This window comes from Narcine bancroftii, chromosome 7 (genome assembly GCF_036971445.1).
Source record: "Narcine bancroftii isolate sNarBan1 chromosome 7, sNarBan1.hap1, whole genome shotgun sequence".
In the NCBI taxonomy this organism is placed as follows: Eukaryota; Metazoa; Chordata; class Chondrichthyes; order Torpediniformes; family Narcinidae; genus Narcine; species Narcine bancroftii.
The window spans coordinates 14,563,625-14,587,409 of NC_091475.1; the positions used below are offsets into that span (position 1 = coordinate 14,563,625).

The window sequence follows — 23,785 nt, forward strand, 5'->3', positions numbered from 1 at the left end:
CTAATGCCATTCATACTTGGCCCTGAAACTGTTAGCCTCTAACCTGACATGGTTGATACTTAAAGTTCAGGCTCCAGTCCCAGCATTTATGACAGCAAGCCCCCAATATCTTTCTGCCATTCCACTATCCTGACCATTAAGCAAAGATTCCCATTTTCATCTCTGCAACCCCCCCCCCCTCCCCTCAAAGTCTCCAATACAAACTATCGATTGTCTTTCTCATCATCTCATTAAACCACACATCACAAGCTCCCAATGTCTCTTCTGTCGTCTCACCTGGCCATCCATCATGAGGCTTCAATGATTCTCCCACCTTTCCTACAATTCTAGCTGATTTCAAATGCTTCCAAACATCACATAGCTCCCATACCTTAACCCCCAGGTGGATCCTAGTCTCTGGAACAAAGAAAAACTGCTGTAAGAACTCAGTGGGTTATAAATGGATCAAGCAGCATCTGAGGAGGCAAAGGGATAGCTGCCATTTTGAGTCAAGACTCTGCTTCAGGACTGAAATGTCACCAACTCTTCGGCTCTACTGATTCTCTTTGACACAATGAATTCTTGTAGTTTTTTTTTCCCACTGAGATTTTAGCATCTGCAGTCTTTAGTGACTCCAGCAATACTCTGCCAGTTTATCCCTACAAGCCTGAATCTCCCACGCACCTGATCAGATATGCCTAAAAAGTTTTCAATGATATATGGGCATGCTACTAATCAAAGATTTCATGGCATCCTGCTTATAAATCTCATAGAACATTTAATTTCAAGGTAGAATTTGCATGTTGTTAAATATTAGAAATACAATCAAGACCATCAGATAAAAATGTTGGGAGCATAAAACAATCTGCTGGAGGAACTGGTCGAACAGCATCAATGGGAGAAAAAGAATGGTCAATATTTCAGGTTGGAACCCTTCAAGACCCAGTCCAGCAGATTGATAATGTTTCAGATTCCAGCATCTGTGTGCCTCCAGGTAGAAATGCTGTATAGATAGCAATTTTTTAAAAAACTAAGTGTAATGTATGTATTGAACATAAATTCAATATCTGCATGTGCTGAATGCAAGTCCCAAAAACATACCGGAAGATTTCTCATGCCACATTGGAGAAAAGCAAATCTTATTAAATTAGACATGTTAATGACATAAACTGTGGTAAGAAAAAAAATTAGTTTTATTGAAAAAGTGGCCATGAAAAGCAAATTCTTTAGTGTCTTCATTCGAACTGGTTTCAATCCCTTCAATAATCTTTTTGACTCTTTTAAGGCAAAAGAATATATTTGGAAAATCGTGCTACAAATCTACAGGTCTTTGGCTTACCACATGTGTACAATTTCATTATTATTTAGGAAAACTTCTTTTGCCTCAGAAACAATGCAGAAAAAGTTCACTCTAAACAATATAAAGATGAAGAGGTGAAAATCAGGAATGATTAAAATATTGAGGTGGATAAACAGAAGCTGTGAAGAGGTTTGACCATATAGGATCTTGAACCAGGGGCAGCATTGGGATAAAACATCAATATGAGAAATAGCAAGAATTTCTCCCAGAGAATTTTGAATTGGAGTTCTAGATCCCACTGTCAATACAGTTATTGACTTCATTCAAAATTTTAGTTTTGGACCAGACAGGAATGAAAGATCAGGCAGCAAAACGTAGAGCTGAAACTCATGACAATTCAGCCAAGATCATATTGAAAGGAAGAACGTACTGAGGGGGGCCACACAGCCTACTCCTGGTCCAATTTTTATTGTTCAAGCATAAGAGAGTACAGTGCAGAAAAAGACCCTTTGACACATTGTCAGTGCCAACCATATCTATCTAAACTAATCCCATCTGCCTGCAAAATGTCCACAAAAACACATTCCATGCTTTGACCACATAATTTCTATTGTATCAAATTGGTTCAAGATGATAACTCATCACCATCACAGGATAATCTTTTTTTTTGTAATTCTTTATTTATCGCACTATGAACCATATTAACCAATATATTTACAGATGCATCTCTTTTAATATTCTCAGTGATACTTTCTCTTTTTTTCCCCCATCCCTCCCCCCTTCCCACCCCCCTCCAAAAACAGTAAACATTGAACACATAAAACACTATCTTTATACAAAAGGAATACAAACATAAAAGACATATCATCTACTCATTCACATTAAATCTGATTGTGTTTTCTTATTATTTTAGGTGGTGGTGGTCCTAGGCCTGCTCTTTCTGTTACATTCCATATATGGTTCCCAGGTATTTTTCAAACATTGTAACTTTGTCTTTTAAATTATATGTGATTTTTTTTCCAATGGGATACACTTAAACTTGGTTATATATTTCATTAATGTTTATAGTGATATAGTCCAACATGCCCATCTTATATCTTTATTTTCACTTCTTTTCCGCCTCCACCACCTCCATCCCCTTTTTTCCATTACTATTTTTTAAGTTTTCCTTTTTAATCTCAATATATGACAACGCACTTAAGACATGAAATACCCCAACAGTCCCCACAAGCAATAACCCTTTAACCCCAAATGAACCTCCCCTCCTTGGATTGCCCCTTGTCCCTTGACGGCAACCACAACTCCCCTTTCCATTCGGTTTGCGAACTTACTCGCAAGCGTCAACCAATTTCTCAGTGACCCTTATTCTCTCCCCCAGAGAACACTATTTTCCTATACTTATAACAAAGCTCTCTTTTTTTCCCCTTCTTACCCTTCTCTTATCCATCTTTAAATCTTTATATATACATTAGCTTTACTTTATATTTTTACATATTTTTTGTATATTTTCTTGCCGGTCATCCTTCTTGTCACTCCTCCTCCTCTCTTCTCCTGTCCTGCAAATGTTCAGCAAATTCTTGGGCTTTCTTTGGGTCCGAGAACAGTCTATTCCGTTCCCCAGGAATGAATACTTTGAGTACTGCTGGATGTCTTAATATAAAGTTATATCCTTTCTTCCATAAGATTGTTTTCGCCATGTTGAATTCCTTCCTCTTCTTTAAAAGTTCAAAGCTTGTCTGTGTAAAAAAATATTTTTTGTCCCTTATATTCCAACGGCTTATTGTCTTCTCTAACCTTCTTTCTTGCCCACTCCAGTATGTTTTCTCTTGTATATCTTAGAAATTTTACCAATACGGATCTCGGTTTTGATGTGGTGGCGGTTTCGGTACTAGTGCTCTTTGTGCCTTTTTGATTTCTATTTCTTCATGTGAATCTGTCATTCCTAGCACCTTCGAGATCCACCCTTTTATAAATTCCTTCATATGTGACCCTTCTTTACTTCTTTCAGGCCCACTATTTTTATGTTGTTTCATCTACTGTAGTTTTCCAATATGTCAATTTTTTGTGACAATAAATCTTGCCTCTTTAAAAAAAAATTTTGCTTTCTTCCAACTTCCCTCCTAAATCATTTATCTCCATTTCTACAGCAGTTTCTCGTTCCTCCACATTTTCTCCTCTTTTCCTTATTCAGTCATGACCAACTCTAAGCTTTGCATTCTGTCTTCAGCTCTTTTCATTTTTCTTTTGATTGAACTAAATTCTAATGATCGCCATTCTTTTAATGATCTCATTTGTTCTTCAAAAAAGGCTTTATCTAAATTTTGTCCTTCTATTTTACCTTCTTCTTTCCTTTGAAATTCTTGGTCTTCTTCCTCCTCTGCTTCTGTGTCTGTATCTATGTCTGTGTCATCTTCTTCTCTTCTCTGTATTTGTGTATCTTCATCCTTCTCTGGTGAGCCACTGCAGGCCGACCCGCTGCTGGGCCTTCTGCTGCTGCAGGCTGAGCCTCCTGCCGCAGGTCATCCCTCTGTCGGTCACCCCATTGCCGCTCACCCTCTTCCAGCCCTTTATTCTCTTTCTCACCACTCTTCTTTTCTTCTTTCTTGTTTACTTCCCCCAGCTGAACGCCCCGATACTGAGCATATCTCAGCTGGCTGCTCCGCAGCTGGCCGCTCCTCAGCTGAGTCTCCCTCCCGCCGGCATTAACCTTTTCTTTTACTTGCGCACTGCACATGCGCAGCTCTTCGTCTTCTTGGCTCTGAGAGCCATCTTTGAAGTCCACCGGTCGGGAAGACACTGCTCCTCTGGGGACTCACCAACACCAGAGATCAGCCGCTCCTCTCCACGGTGGCTCTCTGCTCCAACGTGCAGTTTAAGGCCTTCTTCTTTCTTCTCCAGTGATTTTCCTTCATCCTTTTCACTGTTATTCTTACTATTTCTCTTTTGGGCGCCATCTTCTGTCTCTTCTCTGTAACTTTATCTTTCTCTTCCTGTATTTTATTATGTTTATTGAGCTCTGTTTTTTTACTTTTTTCTCTTTTCCCTGGAGAGGGCTGGTTCCACCCGACCAGCCACGACTTCATCACGTGACTCCCCTTCCACAGGATAATCTATGATTGCCAAATGATGTTAATGACACCCAAAGATCAAGATAGACAACAACAACAAAAAATGTGGACTGGAAAAATTCAGGAGGGAGGCAAAAGAGAAAAAAATGCCAAGTGCTGGCAACAGATGGAACTTCTATGTTTCATGATAAGAGATGGGTTGGAAAGATGTTTGTACCTTTATAATGGATATAATGTAACTTTTTAAAACTTCTTGGAATAAACATTAAATTTAAAGCATTAGTTTGAATATAAATCTTCAGGGAAGATGTAAAGGCAATAAAAAGAGTGGTGATATACATCTGTTGTACAAATAATCTGCATTACTTACCTGCTTACCTTGGAACATAGTTGGTGTGGAACTGAGAGATATTTAAAAATAATGTAGATGGAGAGAAATTTTGATTGAAGGATCAGGAATCAAAGATTTGCAAAAGGATAAAGGTCACAAGAAATTTTATGCCAAGTAATTAGGGTCTGGAACACGCTACTAAATGAGGTGCAGTTAACAGAAACCGATTCAAGGCAAGATGGGTATTGGACAAGCTGTATTACTGTTGAACAGAGTCAGTAGTCAGGCCACATGATCTCCTTCTATACTTTAAACTTTATGAAAGAACATCACAAGGATGATTAAACTCTTTCATACAAATTTACTTTCAAGTAAATAAATGTAGAGAATTTGCAACAAATGACCATGTCAGTTACATTTTGACACAATCTATTACAGCAACTCACCTCAGCTCCTTCAGCCAGCCCGAGTTCTCCAAATAAGCTCAAAAATAGATCTATTGTTTGTTCATTTTGGATCTTGCTACAGGACGTTTTATCTTTAAAAGTTATAATCCACTAAGCACTTGATCAAGCCTTCTAAACTCAAGTCATATGGAACTTAGATTGCACCTTTCATACATCACTACACTATTTAAAGTATTTAAAATTAAATATCATATTTTTTGTTTTTAATGATATTCCCTCATTTATATGTGTAAAATTATATTGCCAATTAAATTCAACAAATGGAATTTGGTCCTTCACACGTGCACATTTCATATAATTGTACAATACCTTCACTCAAATCATTCTCCTCCCATTATTTACATCTAGTTTTAAAACTGCATGAACAATATTAATATAAAATATAAATAATTGAATGCCTGGACTTGAGGTGTGTCACAAGGTCCACTGTAGGCTGAATCAGATGCACGGGATCCATGGTGAACTGATAGTTTGGATACAAAATTGACTGGCTCATAGAATACAGAGGCTAATTGTGGAAGGGTGTTATTCAGGCCAGGGTCCCATTATCAGTAGTCTGCAGGGATCATTGTCCAGATCTGTTATTTGTTATAAATTACTTTGATGAAAAAGTAGGTGGGTGGGTTAGTAAGTTTCCAGACGATGCCAAGATTGGTGTTGTGGACAGTGTTGGAGGTTATAAAGGATACAACAGAATCAGTTGCAGATATGGACAAAGAAACAATAGATGGAATTTAATCCAGACACATATGAGGCGTTGCAATTTGGGAGGTCAAATGTAAGGGGAATGCATAGTTTATGGTTGCACTCTTATAAGTTTGATGTGCAAAGGGATCTGGTGGCCTAGGTCCATAGTTCATTGAAAGTAGCCACACAAAATTGATAAAGATATATGGTGTGCTTTGGCAGGGCATTGAATATAAAAGAAAGTCATGTTGGATGATCTTCAAACTGCACTTGGAATACTGTATGCAATCAATTCTGGCCACCCCATACAGGAAGGATGTGGAAGCTTTGGAAAGGGTAGAGGAGGGTTATCAGGTTGTGCCTGATTTGGAGTATGCATTATGGGGAGATTGGACAAATTTTGACTGTTTTCTCTGGAGCATGAGTGACATGATAGAGGTATAACAAAACATTAGAAGTAAATAAAATCCTTATAGAGGCATTCAAAGTGTGAAGTCAGAATATTTCCCCAAGGGCAGAGGTGTCACAAACCATAGGACTTCCATTTAAAGTGAGGGGGAGGAAGTTGAATGGAAACACAATAGTAGTGTTTAAGCTTCTAAACACACATTAATCTGAAGGAAATGGAGGGTTATCAGGTGCAAGCAGCATATATTTAGTTTGGAAATCCTGTTCAGCAGACCCATGGCTTGATGGCCTTTTCATGTGCTGTACTATGTTCAGTGCTTAGAATTAAGAATGGAAACAGTGGTGCAAAATCTCCTTGAAAATTAGTGGAGATTTTGCAAACCTGTTTAGCAGCTAAACATTTGCTGTTTACATTCCTAATTTGTACCAAGTCTAGCTGACCCCAATTCAATCTCAAATTAAAAAAATTAATTCTGACACCATGTTCTTTCAAAGATGAATTTCTGTATCCCAATTACCTGTTTTACTGTTGACTTGTTTTCTCTCAAATCTCTCCATTCTATCCAGAATCTTTTGTGAAACCCAGATACCTATCCAACATTCTTACAACTCCCTACCCCAAATAATGATCTACCTGCTGTGTATCTCCAGCCTATCTTTTCTCTTTGCTTACTTATCATAATGTGGTTTACTGCCAAATTTTATCCAACACTAAGGACCCACAGAGCATCTTTTCATGCAACTCGTTACTTTCAACACAATTGCTCAAATTCTTCATTTCATGCCTGCTCAAATTCTGGAATAAATTTAGCTCATTCCACAAAAGTCCACACTTAAGCCATGTATTTTATTTTTTAATCCACCAGTATACAGATGCTGCTATAAACAGCCTGCACAATCCCACATAGAACCTGCACTGAAATAGGAAATGGGATCCTCCAATACAACCTTTCCCTGACATGCCTGAGTTACGATCTGACCAATTGGTCAGATCTCAAAATGGACGCAAGTCAGCCACACGTTAACATGGCATGTATAAGTCATACACCTGTTTTATCCTACTTTATAAATGCACTTTTACTTGGCTGTGGGTCGTCAGTCTTCATCTTGGTGGGTTGAGGGGTAGGGGGAGTCATGTTTGAAGAACTTGTTTAAATTTGTTAGGATTATTTGCTTCTCTACACCGCCCCCCCCCCCCCCCACCCCCACCCCAGAGATTTGACAATAGCAATTTAAAGCCTCCTGAATTTGTCAATCAACCTTGGCAAATCTTTCGACATTCTGGTCCACACTTTCTAAATCCGGAAGGGTTTTATTCACTCGTGAAAACACATTTGCCAAACCCTTTACAGAGAACCTCTCCTATGGCTCCTCCTCCTCTTTCTCCTTTGTAACGCTTTCTTCTATTAATTCACTCTTCATTGGTCAATTCCTTTGATTCAAAATCTAATAACTCTTCCCTATCACATCATGGATGTGGTGGATCTTGATGAGTCAGCATTACAGAGATGAGGTGCAGTCACTAATGGACTGGTGCAGAGCCAACAACCTGTATCTGAGCATTAATAAAAGAGATGGTAGTCAACTTCAGGAGGGCCCACATTTCACTGACCATTAAGGACTCGACCATTGAGGTCGTCAAGAGTATCAAGTTCCTTGGAGTGCACTTGACAAGAGAATCTCACCTGAACCCCAAGCACCAACTCTATAGCCAAGACAGCCCAGCAGTGCCTCGACTTCCTGTGAAAAGTTAATCTCCCACCCTCCACCCTCACTATATTCTACAGAGGATGTGTTGAGAGTATCATGTGCAACTGCATCACCACCTGGTTTGAAAGCTGAACCACCTTGGACCTCAAGACCCTGTAGAGGATAGTAAAGTCAGCAGAAAAGATAATTGTGGGCTCTCTTCCTACCATGGGCATCTACAACACTGAAAGCTGAACCACCTTGGACCTCAAGACCCTGTAAGAGGATAGTAAAGTCAGCAGAAAAGATAATTGTGGGCTCTCTTCCTACCATGGTCATCTACACTGAAAGCTGAACCACCTTGGACCTCAAGACCCTGTAGAGGATAGTAAAGTCAGCAGAAAAGATAATTGTGGGCTCTCTTCCTACCATGGTCATCTACAACACTGAAAGCAGGGGAAGGTAAGAGGTACTGTAGCACTCATTATTGGGCAAGTTTTTCCCCCCAAGCTCAGGGTTGAATTGCTCTTCAATTCCCAGAACATATGTGGATAATGTACCGTGGACATTTACAGTATACATCTCAATATTTCAATGTTTAACTTCTATTCTAAATTATATTTATACAAGTACAGTATACTGGGTACCTGGAGAAATGCTATCTCATCTTAGTGTGAGCATGGTATGAACAACAAAAACTTGACTTCTATTCTAAATTATATTTATACAAGTACAGTATACTGTGTACCTGGAGAAACGCTATCTCATCTTACTGTGAGCATGGTATGAACAACAAAAACTTGACTTCTATTTCAAGTTTTTGCACGTTACACAATTTCATCAGGCGCATCCTCTTTATCGAAACCTTCAAATGTATGTGCATTGAGACATTTTTCCAAATTCCATTCATGCATTTTGTCATTCTCATGCTGCTGCAATTCTTTTTTTTTTTTTTTAAATTTTTTTATTTTTCACACCATAAATCACATTAGCCATGATATACACTATTTCTTTTCACACATATACAGTGACTTTTTCTCCCCCCCCCTTTCCTCCCAAACCACCCCCCCATCCATTTTAGGTATACAATCTAGGTTGCATTAATCCAGTCAGACAATGTTGTCATTCAACAAAATTACACCAGAAATTCTACTGAGTCCATTCTTTTCTTTCCTTCTCCTTCCATCAACTTAGGTAATGTTTGTCCCCGGTAGGTTTTCGCTATTGTATTTAATGTAAGGCTCCTATACTTGTTCGAATATTTCAATATTATTTCTTAACCAATATGTTATTTTTTCTAATGGAATACATTTATTCATTTAAATTTGGTAGTTTCTTCCTTTTAATTTGGTTATGTATTCCATTAATATTTAAAGACATATAGTTCAGCGTAGCCCTTTTATATTTTGTTTATCTTCTCTTTCCGTTTTTCCATCATTACCTTTCCTCCTTTTCCATTTCTGTTTTCTTATTTTCAACTCTTTATAAGACAACATTCCTACAACATCTAACATTTTCCTTATTCTCCTATTTCTATCTTATTTATCCCCAATCTCCCCTTCACCTCCTGAGTTGTCCTTTATCCCTTGTCGGACAACCACATCTCCCCTCTCCATTTGGATTTGCGAATCCACTCGCAAGCGTCAACTGATTGTGCAGTGACCGCTATTTCCCCCCACCCCGCCTCCCCCAGAAAAGATTTCACTTTTCATATGTCACAAAGGTCCCTCTTTTAATTCCCTCCTTATTCTCTCTATTCCATTACCTTCCCTTATTAATTTTTGTCTATACTATCTATATTTTCCTCTAAGTACAGATACATTCATGTATGCTCATTGTCTCTATTCACTCTTATACCTCTTTACCTGCATACATATCAATCGTGATCATTTTTACTCTCATTACCCGTCTTCATCCCTCAGTCTATTTTTGTCTTTACCCACATACATATCAGTCGTGATCATTTTAACTCTCATTACCCGTCTTCCTCCCTCAGTCTATTTTTGTAATTGTTCTGCAAATTTTCGTGCTTCTTCTGGATCCGAGAATAGTCTGTTTTGCTGTCCTGGAATAAATATTTTCAATACCGCTGGATGCTTTAGTATAAATTTATACCCTTTCTTCCATAAAATCGCCTTTGCTGTATTGAACTCTTTTCTCTTCTTTAGGAGTTCAAAACTTATATCTGGATAAATGAAGATTTTTTGCCCTTTATACTCCAGTGGTTTGTTGCCCTCTCTTACTTTTTCCATTGTCTTCTCCAGTACCTTTTCTCTTGTAGTATATCTTAGGAATTTTACTACAATAGATCTTGGTTTTTGTTGTGGTTGTGGTTTAGAGGCCAATACTCTATGTGCCCTTTCTATTTCCATTTCATGCTGTAGTTCTGGACATCCTAGGGTCTTAGGGATCCACTCTTTTATAAACTCCCTCATATTCTTGCCTTCTTCATCTTCCTTAAGGCCCACTATCTTTATGTTATTTCTTCTGTTATGGTTTTCCATTGTATCTATTTTTTGAGCTAGTAGTTCTTGTGTCTCTTTAGTTTTTTTATTAGATTTCTCCAATTTCTTTTTTAAGTCTTCTACCTCCATTTCTGCTGCTACTGCCCGCTCTTCCATCTTGACCATTTTTTTTTCCCATTTCTGTTAAGGTCATCTCCATTTTAATTATTTTCTCCTCTGTGTTGTTTATTCTTTTTCTTAAATCCTTAAATTCCTGTGTTTGCCATTCTTTAAATGACTCCATGTATCCTTTAATAAGAGCAAGTATATCCTTTACCTTGCCTATCTTTTCTTCTTCTATTTCACCATACTCTTCCTCTTCTTCTTCCTCTGGGTTGACCATCTGTTGTTTCTTTGTTGCCCTTTCCTCCTCTTCTATCTTGTTTCTATTGTCTTCTGTGGTCTCTTCTTGCTGCAGGTGTTCTGCAGCTGTCGTTGCCGGCTGTGGAGATCAACTCCCCAGCTGGTCCCCCCTCCCGTCGGTGTGTTTTTTTTCATTCGCATCGCGCATGCGCGAAACTTCGCGCATGCGCGGTTGCGCACTTTTGTTCGGCTCTGCGAGCCATTTTTGTAGTCCATTATTTACCGACCTGAGGGAGCGGGTTTCTCTCTCCGCAGCGGGCCTCTTCGGACAGGTAAGGCCTTCACCTTTTTCCTCCTTTGTCTTCTCTTCCTCTCTTCTTACCGTTGCTTTCGACTTTTCTTTTTTTGTCGCCATCTTCTTTCCACCTTTATACTCACTTTTCTGTAACTTTTATTTCTGTGCCTTTGTGTTTTCTCTTGTTTTTCCCGACTTTTCTGGAGAGGGCTGGAGTTCACCGTCCGGCCACTACTCCATCACGTGACTCCTCTCATGCTGCTGCAATTCTTGATGCACTCAAGTTGTAATGTTTCCAAAAATGCAACAATATTTTCTGTTACAGCTAATGACTTGCACAAATGTAATACGCTTTAAAAGTTGCTATTGCTCCTTGACCTATCGGCTGAATTACTGTTGTGTTTGGTGGCAAATAAGTCACTTTAACATCAGGATGAAGGTCATCCAGATGAGCCGAAAGTCCAGGGGTGTTGTCCAAGATTAAAATCTTTTAATGGGGAACTATTTTCTTAGCAATATTCCCAAACACTGGGGATAAAAGAGTTTACAGACCAGTCTTCGAACAAACCCTGAGTCAGCCAGGATTTGGGGTTGGATTAGTAGTGGACAGGGAGAGTGTGCTTATTAATGTTTTTGAATGTACACAGGTTCTTGGAATGGTAAATCAGGGAAGGCTCAAGCTGAAAACCAGTAACATTCCCTCCTAGTAACAAGGTTATTCGATCCTTAAGTCTTGGCATGGTTTTAGCTTTTTGATGAATTTATGTTCATTCTGGCATCTTCTTACAAGTCATTTTCCGTCAACATTGAAAATGTGCTCAGGTAAATATCCTTCAACAGATTAATTCATCTAAACTTTCTAGCAGCTCCATCAGGACTTGCTGCTTCACCTGTGATTTGAACATTGTTCATGCTACAGGTATATTTTCTTTTAAATCTATTGAAACCATCCATGACTTGCTGTGAAGTTCTCAATGTAATCCACCTGCTCACTCCTTAATTCTCAGGCTTCTAGCCTTCGCCTGAATTGTTTGCAAGTTAGTGGAATTTGATCTTTCATCCTCAGCACCAACAACTTTTCCATTTCATGGATGGGCCCTTGTCATTGCTTTATCACCATAGACTTCATACTTGTGGAACCTTTCACTGCTTCCCGCTTTGTCTATTAAAATTGTGGAGATTGTCAAATGATACAAACATAGAGCACGTGTGATCACATTAACTTTTCTCATCCTTCACATTGGTTGATTACCTTCATTTTCAATTACAAATCGCGTCTCTTCCTCGGATTCTTGGCAGATCTATCATCCTCTTGCTCGCCATCTTTTTTTGGGGTTTCGTACAATAATGGCTTAATCCAGCATGAAAATTAGTTTATATTTACTTGAATAATGCACTTACTGAATGCCAACTGAGAGCGAGAATGAGGGAGATGCTGGGATTTCATCTGACAGTCACTATCCGACACACGCAGCCATTAGCACTGGTGGATGTACGACCAAGTGCGATTTTTACATGTAAATTTTTAAGATTTATACAGTACTTTTTCGGCTCTATGTACGGATGGTCATAAATCGCATAGGTCGCAAGTAGAAGAGAGGCTGTATATGTAATTGAATGGTAAAGCCATAATTCTATTCTTCGTGACTTTTGTAGCATGATTTTTATTTTATGTTAGTAACTACAGGATGCAACATTGACCAACAATGCATACGACTTTGCTTATGCAGCCCTGGTTGTCAGTTTTCTCTGTAGGCAACTCCACCTATTTGCATATCTAATAAGTCACACTATAAACCCCAAAAACTAAATTAATCCATTTGCAGAAGTTTCATGAGAAGAAAATGGAAATTCAAAAAGCACCATCACAAATAGAACTAGGACAAGAATGCCAATAGATGAAGCAGAAGCTCCACAACTATAACTGGTTTTGATGCAAAGTTACCTATTGAATTTTTAATAATGAGAATGTCATTCATCTGAAATTTAACTTGTTGATCATACGAATGCTATATTTTCTTTAAAAAGTGCCAGAATTAAAATTTTCCCTTAAACATTTGGAGCAGTCAGGCTCTCATCCTTGTCCGTGGAATGTTACAGTATGTTTAAATTATAAAGACTTTCAAAGCCTTCCAACTCAAGTGTATTTGTAGATTTCATTGTAAAAATCCCTGTAACATTCAAGTATGCACAAGGTTTTAATAGTTTTTATGTTGAAAAAAGAAACATTTACAGACATCATCATCCGTAGATGTAAAAATGTATGCTTGCAGTGAAGAACAAGTATAGATGTGTTGGGATTCCTTCCTATTTCAAATGTGTTGCCTATTATTGAGCTACTAAAACCGTGCATTTACAAAATTGTTGATAAAAATATTCCTCTGAATTGTACAAGAGGTACGTCGACCAATGATAAAGATGCAAGACAGATGTTACTCTGACTTGGTTTCATTCTCTCCAGCTGCAGGTACCTGCAAAATACGAATGTGAATTAATATCCAAAGTAAACTAAAATCCACATGATTATTTTGATTAACTTACTTACCTCATTGCTTTTCCGTTCACCATTTTCTGAGGGTACTGAATCCTCATTAGCTTCTTGCTTAGCCTGTGGAGGATTTGCTTTAGGAGCCCGGGCCCTGGTTTTTTTCTATAGAAGAAAGGCAGCTCTATGGCATGTTTCCAAAAAAGAAAAAACAGAATTTCTTTCACAAACAAATAAAACTCACTTCGATAGTTGGTTTCTTTTTTGGGGTGACATTGGATCGATTTTTGTGTCTCTGAGAAAGTAAATGATAAAGTCAGCCATTTAAATGAAAAAAAAATTGACGAATAATAAAAGCGTTTACTCTGGACTTTACCTTCCTCAATTGCATGAGACTTGGTGCTGGGGTCTGAGAAAGAAAACAAAATTTACTAAAGGAAAACTACATTCTCCCCATAAAATGTCATCTGTATTTCAGACACATTTGCACTAAATTTATTTAGCACAACAAATACACTAAAACATTTTGGATTAACACAGTGCATTTACACTAAATTTATTTGGGACAACAAATACACTAAAACATTTTGGATTAACACAGTGCATTTACACTAAATTTATTTGGGACAACAAATACACTAAAACATTTTGACTCAACAGGGAATTAACACGGTGCATTTACACTAAATTTATTTGGGACAACAAATACACTAAAACATTTTGGATTAACAGGGAATTAACACTGTGCATTTACATTTTCAGAAATTGTTATATTATAACGAATATAAAATCAAAGGGGAAAAATAACCTATTAAGGCAAGATGTATCCAATTGTTTGCCAGGTACTGAATCTCCCAATTTGAATTGTTTCAGGATAAAATGCAATCTACTTTGCCTAACAAGAATCCCAAAAGATATCAATCCCGATGGATGCTTCGGTGATAAACATTTTCTCGTTGCCAGAGCCATGGTCCTCGACCTTTTCCTACCACTGAAGTAATCCCTTGCGAACCACAGCGCACCGATGGCATCGGGGGCCAAGTGCTTTACATTCCCCTTTTAATCCTGTCGCAAACAAAATTGAAACCACTCCCAGGCAGAGGATGCCATCGGTGCGCTGTGGTTCGGAAGGGTGGTAGAATAAAGGTTGCGAGCCAGAGAACTTTAGCTAACACTGCGTCCTCTCCAAAGAACGTGCGTCTTACCTTGTCTGTGGCTGTATCAGATGCCTGTTCAATGAAGAAGATACACATGTCAAAAAGCATTACAGGATTTAACTTGCAACGTGAAAGGGGGTGGTGGGTGGGGAGGAGGGGGAAGGGAACGCCTCCTGGACTAAGGAGGACAGCCTTGTGTTTGCAAACAGTGCGGTGGCCGCAAGAGGCACTTAAAGGGGGGGGGGGGGGGGGGGGCGTCACTTTTACGCCCGTCCTTCCCGCCTGTCTGTAACCTGCTGGACAAACTTTAGAACTCCGGGTTGCAAAATGGGAACAAGAACATTCACGATTCCGAGTAGAGCCAACGGAAACATGGACAGCCGGACAAGACAGAGGCCCCTTCCCCCAACCATTAAAAAGGAGAGGGATGGGGGGGGGGACATGGAAATCGGCCAATTCAACAAAGAAACTTCCACATTTCATCCGGATCATCAGACACTTCTGTGGCGCATTTGCAGCGGTAACTTTGACCTTCAATGTGGTCGAGTGCAATTTTCCACATCGGTTTCCGAGAGGGGAATTTCCCCAGCCATTAACATTTTGGTGTGTGCGTCCCCCTCCCCCTCTTTTTGAAATGAATGCATTGCATTCTCCGATTGCACACACTCCTCCACGGTCCCACTGCCACAATTCCACCCAAGAGCAAAAGACAGAAACATTTCCTTCCCAATCCCGTCATGAAAACCAAATTAAAAGCACTCACCGCCTTCCTCGGCATGTTTGGATTTTTTAAAAGAATTAAAACCGAGGAGATGGGGGGTGGGGGGGAGAAACCGGAATGCACGCAGATTGCACTCTTTCCAATTGATCCACTGACTCAAGTCCAACACGTTAATGCGGCCAAGGCGAACTAGTTCGAACCAGATCCACTCCGTTACCATCATTCGCCCACCTCCCATTGGCCGAATCTGTCTTGGCCCTCAGCGCGCGCGAGCGCGCGACGCCATTGGCCAAACCTGCCTGTCAATCCCCTGTCCCGGGTCTCGTCTCCGCGAGATCCCGCCCCCGCCCCCGGGGCCGGGTTGACTCACCCTCCCCTCCGCTGATTGGAGCTGCGCTCTCACGTGGATTTCTCCCTCACCGAGCAAGGGCCACAAATCATTATTAAATCATTTGCGTTGCATCGGCGAGCTTGCAAAAGAAAATCCCCCCACCCGGCAGAGAAGGAGGGGGAGGGGGGGTGGTTTCACCGTCGCCCCTGGGCTGGCGGGGCGGGGCAACATGGCGGAGAGCTGTGCGTGGCTGCTCGTGCTTGGCTCCGTTTTGCTGTGTAGCCTGTTTAAGATGCTGCTCCCGACCCTTTCTTTGCTTGTAAGTATCTTTTGGCGAATGTGCCCCGGCGTGAATTTGCGAAGCGACAAGCATCAAAGCGGCCACTCAGCTGGTGACCCACCTCGAATTGGGTCAACCCTGTTGGACCCCCTCGAATTGGGTCAACCCTGTTGGACCCCCTCGAATTGGGTCAACCCTGTTGGACCCCCTCGAATTGGGTCAACCCTGTTGGACCCCCTCGAATTGGGTCAACCCTGTTGGACCCCCTCGAATTGGGTCAACCCTGTTGGACCCCCTCGAATTGGGTCAACCCTGTTGGACCCCCTCGAATTGGGTCAACCCTGTTGGACCCCCTCGAATTGGGTCAACCCTGTTGGACCCCCTCGAATTGGGTCAACCCTGTTGGACCCCCTCGAATTGGGTCAACCCTGTTGGACCCCCTCGAATTGGGTCAACCCTGTTGGACCCCCTCGAATTGGGTCAACCCTGTTGGACCCCCTCGAATTGGGTCAACCCTGTTGGACCCCCTCGAATTGGGTCAACCCTGTTGGACCCCCTCGAATTGGGTCAACCCTGTTGGACCCCCTCGAATTGGGTCAACCCTGTTGGACCCCCTCGAATTGGGTCAACCCTGTTGGACCCCCTCGAATTGGGTCAACCCTGTTGGACCCCCTCGAATTGGGTCAACCCTGTTGGACCCCCTCGAATTGGGTCAACCCTGTTGGACCCCCTCGAATTGGGTCAACCCTGTTGGACCCCCTCGAATTGGGTCAACCCTGTTGGACCCCCTCGAATTGGGTCAACCCTGTTGGACCCCCTCGAATTGGGTCAACCCTGTTGGACCCCCTCGAATTGGGTCAACCCTGTTGGACCCCCTCGAATTGGGTCAACCCTGTTGGACCCCCTCGAATTGGGTCAACCCTGTTGGACCCCCTCGAATTGGGTCAACCCTGTTGGACCCCCTCGAATTGGGTCAACCCTGTTGGACCCCCTCGAATTGGGTCAACCCTGTTGGACCCCCTCGAATTGGGTCAACCCTGTTGGACCCCCTCGAATTGGGTCAACCCTGTTGGACCCCCTCGAATTGGGTCAACCCTGTTGGACCCCCTCGAATTGGGTCAACCCTGTTGGACCCCCTCGAATTGGGTCAACCCTGTTGGACCCCCTCGAATTGGGTCAACCCTGTTGGACCCCCTCGAATTGGGTCAACCCTGTTGGACCCCCTCGAATTGGGTCAACCCTGTTGGACCCCCTCGAATTGGGTCAACCCTGTTGGACCCCCTCGAATTGGGTCAACCCTGTTGGACCCCCTCGAATTGGGTCAACCCTGTTGGACCCCCTCGAATTGGGTCAACCCTGTTGGACCCCCTCGAATTGGGTCAACCCTGTTGGACCCCCTCGAATTGGGTCAACCCTGTTGGACCCCCTCGAATTGGGTCAACCCTGTTTTAAACCGAGCATTGTACTGAGGTGATTTGAACGGACAAAGTTTTTTTTGGGTCTGTGAATTCCAGCTAGACACTGCGTTCAATGAGGAATTCTGCATGGAGGTGTAAATAGATTGATGTACATCAGATTAAGGTTTTGAAGGCCCTTTCTCAATCAAAGTGGATTAAAGGTTGTGATAATACATTTCACCCAAAATTGGCAGGGCCCATAAGATGTTCCTGTCCATTCTGTTTTTAAAAGCTTGCATCTTTTTGGTGAATCCCACTTTGGGGGAGGTTCATTCTGGGTCATTGGTGACATCTTTCACCAGTGCCAAAATTATTTATTTGTATCCTGGGAAAGAGGGGGGGTGGGGCGGAGGTTAAAATAAGGGTAATTGTAAGACTGAGCTGTGTCAGACGAATTTGAAGCGGTTGCCAAGTTTTATATCGTCTTTCTAAACTGACCAATGAGCAATTTTTGAACTTGGAGCTCAAATAATGCGGATGAACACTGCAGTGAAAATACTGTGGAAGAGTCGTTTCAACTTTTGTATGAGTTACAGAGTTGATCAATAGGTTCCGATGAGGATGGTGTGATGTTTTTAAAAATAAACAGAATTTACTTGTCTCGAACAAGTCATGAAATTTGGTGTTCTGCGGTGGCCTCATAATGCAAACATTCATTTTATAACCATCTTACAACTACTATTTTTTTTTTAAAAGTGCACAAAAGTAAGGCAGTGTCTGGGGTTCATTGATTATTCAGGAATCTGAAGCCGTCCTTGTACCGTTGATTGCTCGTCTTTAGGCTCCTGTACCTTTCCCCCCAATGGTAGCAGAGTGAAGAGGGCATAGCCTGGGTGTTGAGGGTCTTTGAGGTGGTGGAACTCTGAGGGTAGAAGCTGCTTTTTAAGACACCAACTCGCGTAAATTTCTCGATAGAGTGAAGTCGGGTGCCAATAATGTTGCAACCCGAGTTAACAACCCTCCGGAGTTTATTCTTGTCCTGAGAGTTGGTGCCTTCATACCAGACAATGATGCAACCAGCCAGAGTACTCTCCACAGTATATCTGTGGAAGTTTACGAGAGTCTTTGGTGACATACTGAGTCTCCTCGGACACCTCACAAAGTATAGCTGCTGGTGAGCCTTTGTGATTGCATCGAAGTGGAGGCTCCAGGACAGAACCACAGAGATGTTAACACCCAGGAATTTGAAGTTCTTGACCCTCTCCACCACTAAGCCCTCTGAGGACTGAGTCGTGTTCCTCTGACTCCCTCTTGGTCCACATTTGTCTCCTTGATTTTGCTGACATTGAGCACAAGGTTGTTAAAACATAAGAAATAGGAGTCATCCATCCAGCCTGTTGAGCCCGCTCTGCCATTCAATAAGATCATAACTGATCTGATCATTGACTCAACTCCTTTTACCTTTATCCCTTAATTCCTTTTTTTTAATAATGTATCTTAGATTCTGAACTTTAAATGAATGGGAGGGGAGGTAGGGAGGGTGGGATGGGAAGGGGGGGGGGGGGAGAAAACGACACTGTATATATTTGAAAAGGAAAATGTATGTATCTTGATCAATGTGGTTTATAGTGTGAAAAATAAAAAATGTTTAAAAAATTCCTTTTTTTAATGTAAAAATCTATCCAACAACCTTAAATATGTTTAATGAAGTAGCCTCAACTGCTTTCCTGGTTAGAGAATTCCATAGATTCACTACTCTGGGGGAAAAACAGTTTTTCCTTATCTGTCTCAAATCTACTCCCCTGAATATTGAGGCTGTGTCCCCTAGTTCTGGTTTCACCTACCGGTGAAAACCATTTTGCTGCCTCTAACTTAGCTCTCCCTTTCATAATTTTATGTTTCTATAAGATCTCTTCTCTTTCTTCTGAATTTTTGGGTATAATCCCAGGCAATTTAGACTCTCCTCGTAGGTCAATCCCCTCATCCTGGTGAACCTCCTCTGGACTGCCTCCAAAGCCAGTATATCCTTCCTCAAATATGGAGACCAGAACTGCAGACCAGACCAGTGCTGCCTCACCAGTACCTTGTCTTGTTGCAGCATGACCTCCCTGATCTTGTTGGCCTTCATCACTAAAGGACTGAATACATCATATTTGCCCCCTTAATAACTTCTTTTACCTGCAACCCAACTTTCCGCAATTCATGCACAAGCACTCCCAAGTCCTTCTGCACTACAGCATGCTGCAGTTTTTCACCATTTAAATAAGGATTTTCTCTTCTATTTTTTCTACCAAAGTGGATGACCTAGTATTTATTAATGTTGTACTCCATCTGCCAGATGATATCCTTCTGCAGCCTCCACATCGTCTGTACAATTTGCTTTTGCACTCAATTTAGCATCATCTGCAAACTTGGCTACACTACATTCTGTCCCCTCTTCTAAAACATCGATGTAAATAGTGAATAGCTGCAGGCCCAGCATCGACCCCGGCGCATTGCATTTACCACTGTCTGCCAATCAGAAAAAAATACCCATTTATCCTGACTCTCTGCCTTCTGTCAGTTAACTAATCCTCAATCCATGCCAATATACTTTCCCTGACTCCATTTATTTGTATCTTACTGATAAGTCTCTTGTGTGGCATCTTATGAAATACCTTCTGGAAATCCAAATATACAACATCAACCTGTTCCCCTCTATCAACCACACCCATTATATCCTCAAAGAACTCCAGCTAATTTGTCAAACCGTGTCTGCCTGATACAACCCCTTCATTCTAACGCTCACTATTTCATCCTTAATATTGAAATGTCGTTATACCATTCAACAAGCTGTTCTTTCTCCTTCCTGTCCCATTGCCGTTAGTGATTCTGCCGACAACTGTGGTGTCATCGGTAAACTTGTAGATGGCATTGGAATTGTGCTTGGCCACACAGTTATGGGTGAATAACAAATAGAGCAGTGGGTAAGCACGCATCCTTGGGGTGCATCTGTGATCATAATCAGTGAGCAGGAGACATTGTTTCCAAATCATACTGACTGGTCTTCTGATGAAGAAAGTCAAGGATCCAGTTGCAGAGTGGGGTACAGAGGCCTAGAGTTTGTAGCTTTTTGACCAGCATTGAGGGAATAAGGGTATTAAAGGCAGAACTGTAGTCTATGAAGAGCACCCTTCTGCATGAATTGCTGTTTTTGAGGTGATCCAGAGCTGATTGCATAGCTAGTGATATTGAATCCACTGTGGAGCGATTGTGTCGATAGGCAATTTGCAGTGGGTCCAGACCTTTGCTTAGGTACATGTTAATTCTGGTCATGACCAGCCTCTCAAAGCATTTCATCACAGTAGTGCTACTGGGTTGTAGTCGTTGAGGCAGCTCACACCACTCTTCTTGGGTTCCGGGATGATAGATGCCCTTTTGAAGCAGGTGGGAACATCTGACTGCCACAATGAGAGGTTGAAAATGTCCGTGAACACTCTAGCTAGTTGGTTGGTGCAGATTTCAGTACCCTGCCAGGTACACCATCAGGGCCTGATGCCTTGTGAGGGTTCGCCCTATTGAATGATGTTCTGACGTCATCTTCAGAGCAGAAGGAGACTTGTTTATTTAATAAATACCAAAATAAATTAGTGAAAAACAGTTGTTATTTGCCATTTGATGTGAAAATTGCTGATATGTTGAGCTCAGTATAATATGGAAATGATTGTAATTTGAATTGAAAAATAATAGATTTTATTTAATCTTGTGAACAAAATAAATTAGAAAGCAAATGACTGCCTTTACAAAAAAACTTGTAAAATTGTGAGACCAAAAAAACGAATTGTTTTGCAAATTAAAAACTTAATTTGCCAAGTAAGCAAGTATAAACATTTAATGAAAACTCTAACCTTTCACAGGAAACATAGTGTGAAATATTACAAATGCAATACTTTTGCTGTAAGTCCCCGCGGCAGTGGTCTGCACTTGCTGTCATGCAATAGTTCTTTCGAGATATGACATACCATTTACTTGGCAATTAATCACGATGCTGAAGATCCAGCTGCGCTGGGTGGGTCACGTCTCCAGAATGGAGGACTATCGCCTTCCCAAGATCGTGTTATATGGCGAGCTCTCCACTGGCCACCGTGACAGAGGTGCACCAAAGAAGAGGTACAAGGACTGCCTAAAGAAATCTCTTGGTGCCTGCCCCATTGACCACCGCCAGTGGGCTGATCTCGCCTCAAACCGTGCATCTTGGCGCCTCACAGTTCGGCGGGCAGCAACCTCCTTTGAAGAAGACCGCAGAGCCCACCTCACTGACAAAAGACAAAGGAGGAAAAACCCAACACCCAACCCCAACCAACCAATTTTCCCCTGCAACCGCTGCAACCGTGTCTGCCTGTCCCGCATCGGACTTGTCAGCCACAATCGAGCCTGCAGCTGACGTGGACTTTTACCCCCTCCATAAATCTTCGTTCGCGAAGCCAAGCCAAAGAAAGAAGAATATAAGTAGTAGAAAAAAGTCTTAAGTGACAAAGTTCATGATGTTGCACAGTCCTCGACAATATCTTGGATACAAAAGTTTGTGTTTTGGGAGGGGGAGGGAGAAACTTATCATTGTATTTTTTTTAAATGATTGTTCTGGAAGAACGATTAATCTACAAACCTGGGTTGATAGAGAGGGATTAATTAACAATCAATAATGCCATATTGCTTTTGAGTCAGGTAAGGGACAAGTGTGATTTACATGGTGGTATTGATTTTGGGGGGGGGGGAGGGGGGGTAATGATTTGCTGACATCTGTTGCAATGACAGGAGCTTTGAGATTTTGCAAGTCTTCAGTGATCTTGGAACAGGAGCTGACATACAGAAGCAGTAGACCATTCTGAAACCAAATGCCAATCCAAGAAGATCATGGCTGATCTTTTGCCTCATCAACTTTCCAGAATCCTGCCCATTTTTCTTGAAGTCCCCAAGTGTGTGGATCATATGACCTCTCCATCTGGAACCTGGTGGAATTGTGGAGGGTCACATGGCTTCTCTATCTGGAGCCTAGCTGAAAGTCACCAGCTGCCAATCAAGGGTTAAACAAGCCCACCTATGAGGCTGATGCATGATTTGCCCTGGCACCTTGAGTGTGATTGGGCCTCCAGATGCCAATGTTACGAGCCCAGAGGACCTCTAAATCCAGCAGCAATAGATATTCACCAAGACAAATGGTTACTTAAACAAAAGTTAATTTTAGTTATCTTTAAACATGAAAACAGAATCACTCGTTAACTTATCACTATTGACTTAACTAACCTAACTTAACCCCCTTCTTATTCTAAGCACACGTGTAAGTAATGTGTGTGTAAGTTCAGAAAAGTTTTTGATTCACAGTCCAATCTCACTTCTTATTTCTCCAAATTCACTGGTTGCAGGCAATTCTTATACTGTGCACAGAATTTAACATTTATAAAGTTCACCAGGCTTTTGTGCTTGAAAGTAAATGATTGCTGCTCAGGAAGGTTCTTGTCGGTTTTCAGAGAGAGATTTGTTGTTCCTTTTTAATCAGCCACTCCAGTGTCTTGCTGACAAACTTGCCCCCTCTGGGTTCTCCAGATGAGAACCTCTTTCTTTCAGGTCATCACAGAGTTCCTTCTTGTTCCTCTTAGTTCAAGTGAAACATTAGACAGCCAGTCCTCTCCTCTTGCATGAACCACAAGGGCTTTGCCAGGCTGAATTAAGAACTCAGAACCTATCTTCCGAATGGGGTTTTCCACAAGCTTGCCAGCTTGTCCTGTTCCAGTCCCAGCTGCTGCTGTTGTTGACTGTAACACTGTAGAAGTGATCTCTCTGTCTGCCTCTCTCTCTCTCTCTTAGAGAGAACACTTGTTTTACTCTCTCTGCTTGTAAAACCACATGACACTCTTAGAACAGCAATTTCCCCTCCAGACAGAAGGTGGTTCTGACAAGCTCTTTCATCTGTTGCCTTTTTGTAAACAACAATCCATTAGTGAAGTCTCTTGGGCACTCTCCAAAAGTCTTCCAAAGGCTATGGGGCCCCGATATGTCTAGCATTAGCAGAGCTCCAGTATTTTAAAAAAGATCTGTTTTAAAGTGTTTGTATGTGACCTACACTAAAACCTTTCCCCAATTTATCTCCCAAAAACATCTATATACTCTGTCACACCAATCAGTGATTAGATCTGACCACAGGTGAGGCTGACCCACGATTGGTCCTCACATGAACAAGACCTTCATTGAAAAAGCCTAGTATAAGCACTCTCTGCACCTCTATCTTTGTTTGCTCCTGCCTTCAAACCATAACCTGAAGTCCAGGTTGTAGGCAGTTCTGTAGTGCTGACTGCAATGGGCCTGTCCAGGTTCCCAAACCATGGTCAATGCGGGAAACTAGGCTT

General features: G+C 41.5%; 2 protein-coding genes across 5 annotated transcripts in view; one reads left to right on the forward strand and one right to left on the reverse strand.

The window, feature by feature from the left end:
* get1 (guided entry of tail-anchored proteins factor 1) overlaps positions 1-23,785 on the forward strand; it is a 48,966-nt gene that overhangs the window by 1,860 nt on the left and 23,321 nt on the right. Inside the window, exon 2 of one of the 3 annotated variants that reach the window (XM_069888935.1) lies at positions 2,193-2,246. Coding sequence is in view for 2 of the 3 variants with exons in the window: in XM_069888933.1 (XP_069745034.1) it covers positions 15,955-16,044 (90 nt within the window). In the remaining variant the exon portion in view is untranslated. Of the gene's footprint in view, positions 1-2,192; positions 2,247-15,790; positions 16,045-23,785 lie in introns of those variants that run through there. The other 2 variants (XM_069888933.1, XM_069888934.1) reach the window with 2 other exon arrangements.
* Positions 12,680-15,621, reverse strand: LOC138738530 (non-histone chromosomal protein HMG-14-like). Of its 2 annotated transcripts, XM_069888925.1 has the most exons (6): positions 15,437-15,621; positions 14,722-14,745; positions 13,893-13,925; positions 13,761-13,811; positions 13,577-13,681; positions 12,680-13,502 (listed from the first exon to the last, which is right to left on the reverse strand). In XM_069888925.1, the coding sequence occupies exons 1-6, from the start codon at positions 15,449-15,451 to the stop codon at positions 13,464-13,466; spliced, it is 267 nt and encodes an 88-aa protein (XP_069745026.1). In that variant the 5' UTR covers positions 15,452-15,621; the 3' UTR covers positions 12,680-13,463. The 2 variants fall into 2 exon arrangements, with proteins under 2 accessions (XP_069745026.1, XP_069745027.1); XM_069888926.1 differs by lacking the exon at positions 14,722-14,745 and having other exon boundaries at positions 15,437-15,619.

What these genes read in the sequence shown, in the direction of transcription:
- LOC138738530 (XM_069888925.1), bottom strand. An exon ending in AAAAGAAACCAACTATCGAA is followed by an intron (nt 13,682 to 13,760) that starts GTGAGTTTTATT and finishes TTTCTTCTATAG; the next exon opens with AAAAAAACCAGGGCCCGGGC. An exon ending in GTGAACGGAAAAGCAATGAG is followed by an intron (nt 13,503 to 13,576) that starts GTAAGTAAGTTA and finishes CGTATTTTGCAG; the next exon opens with GTACCTGCAGCTGGAGAGAA.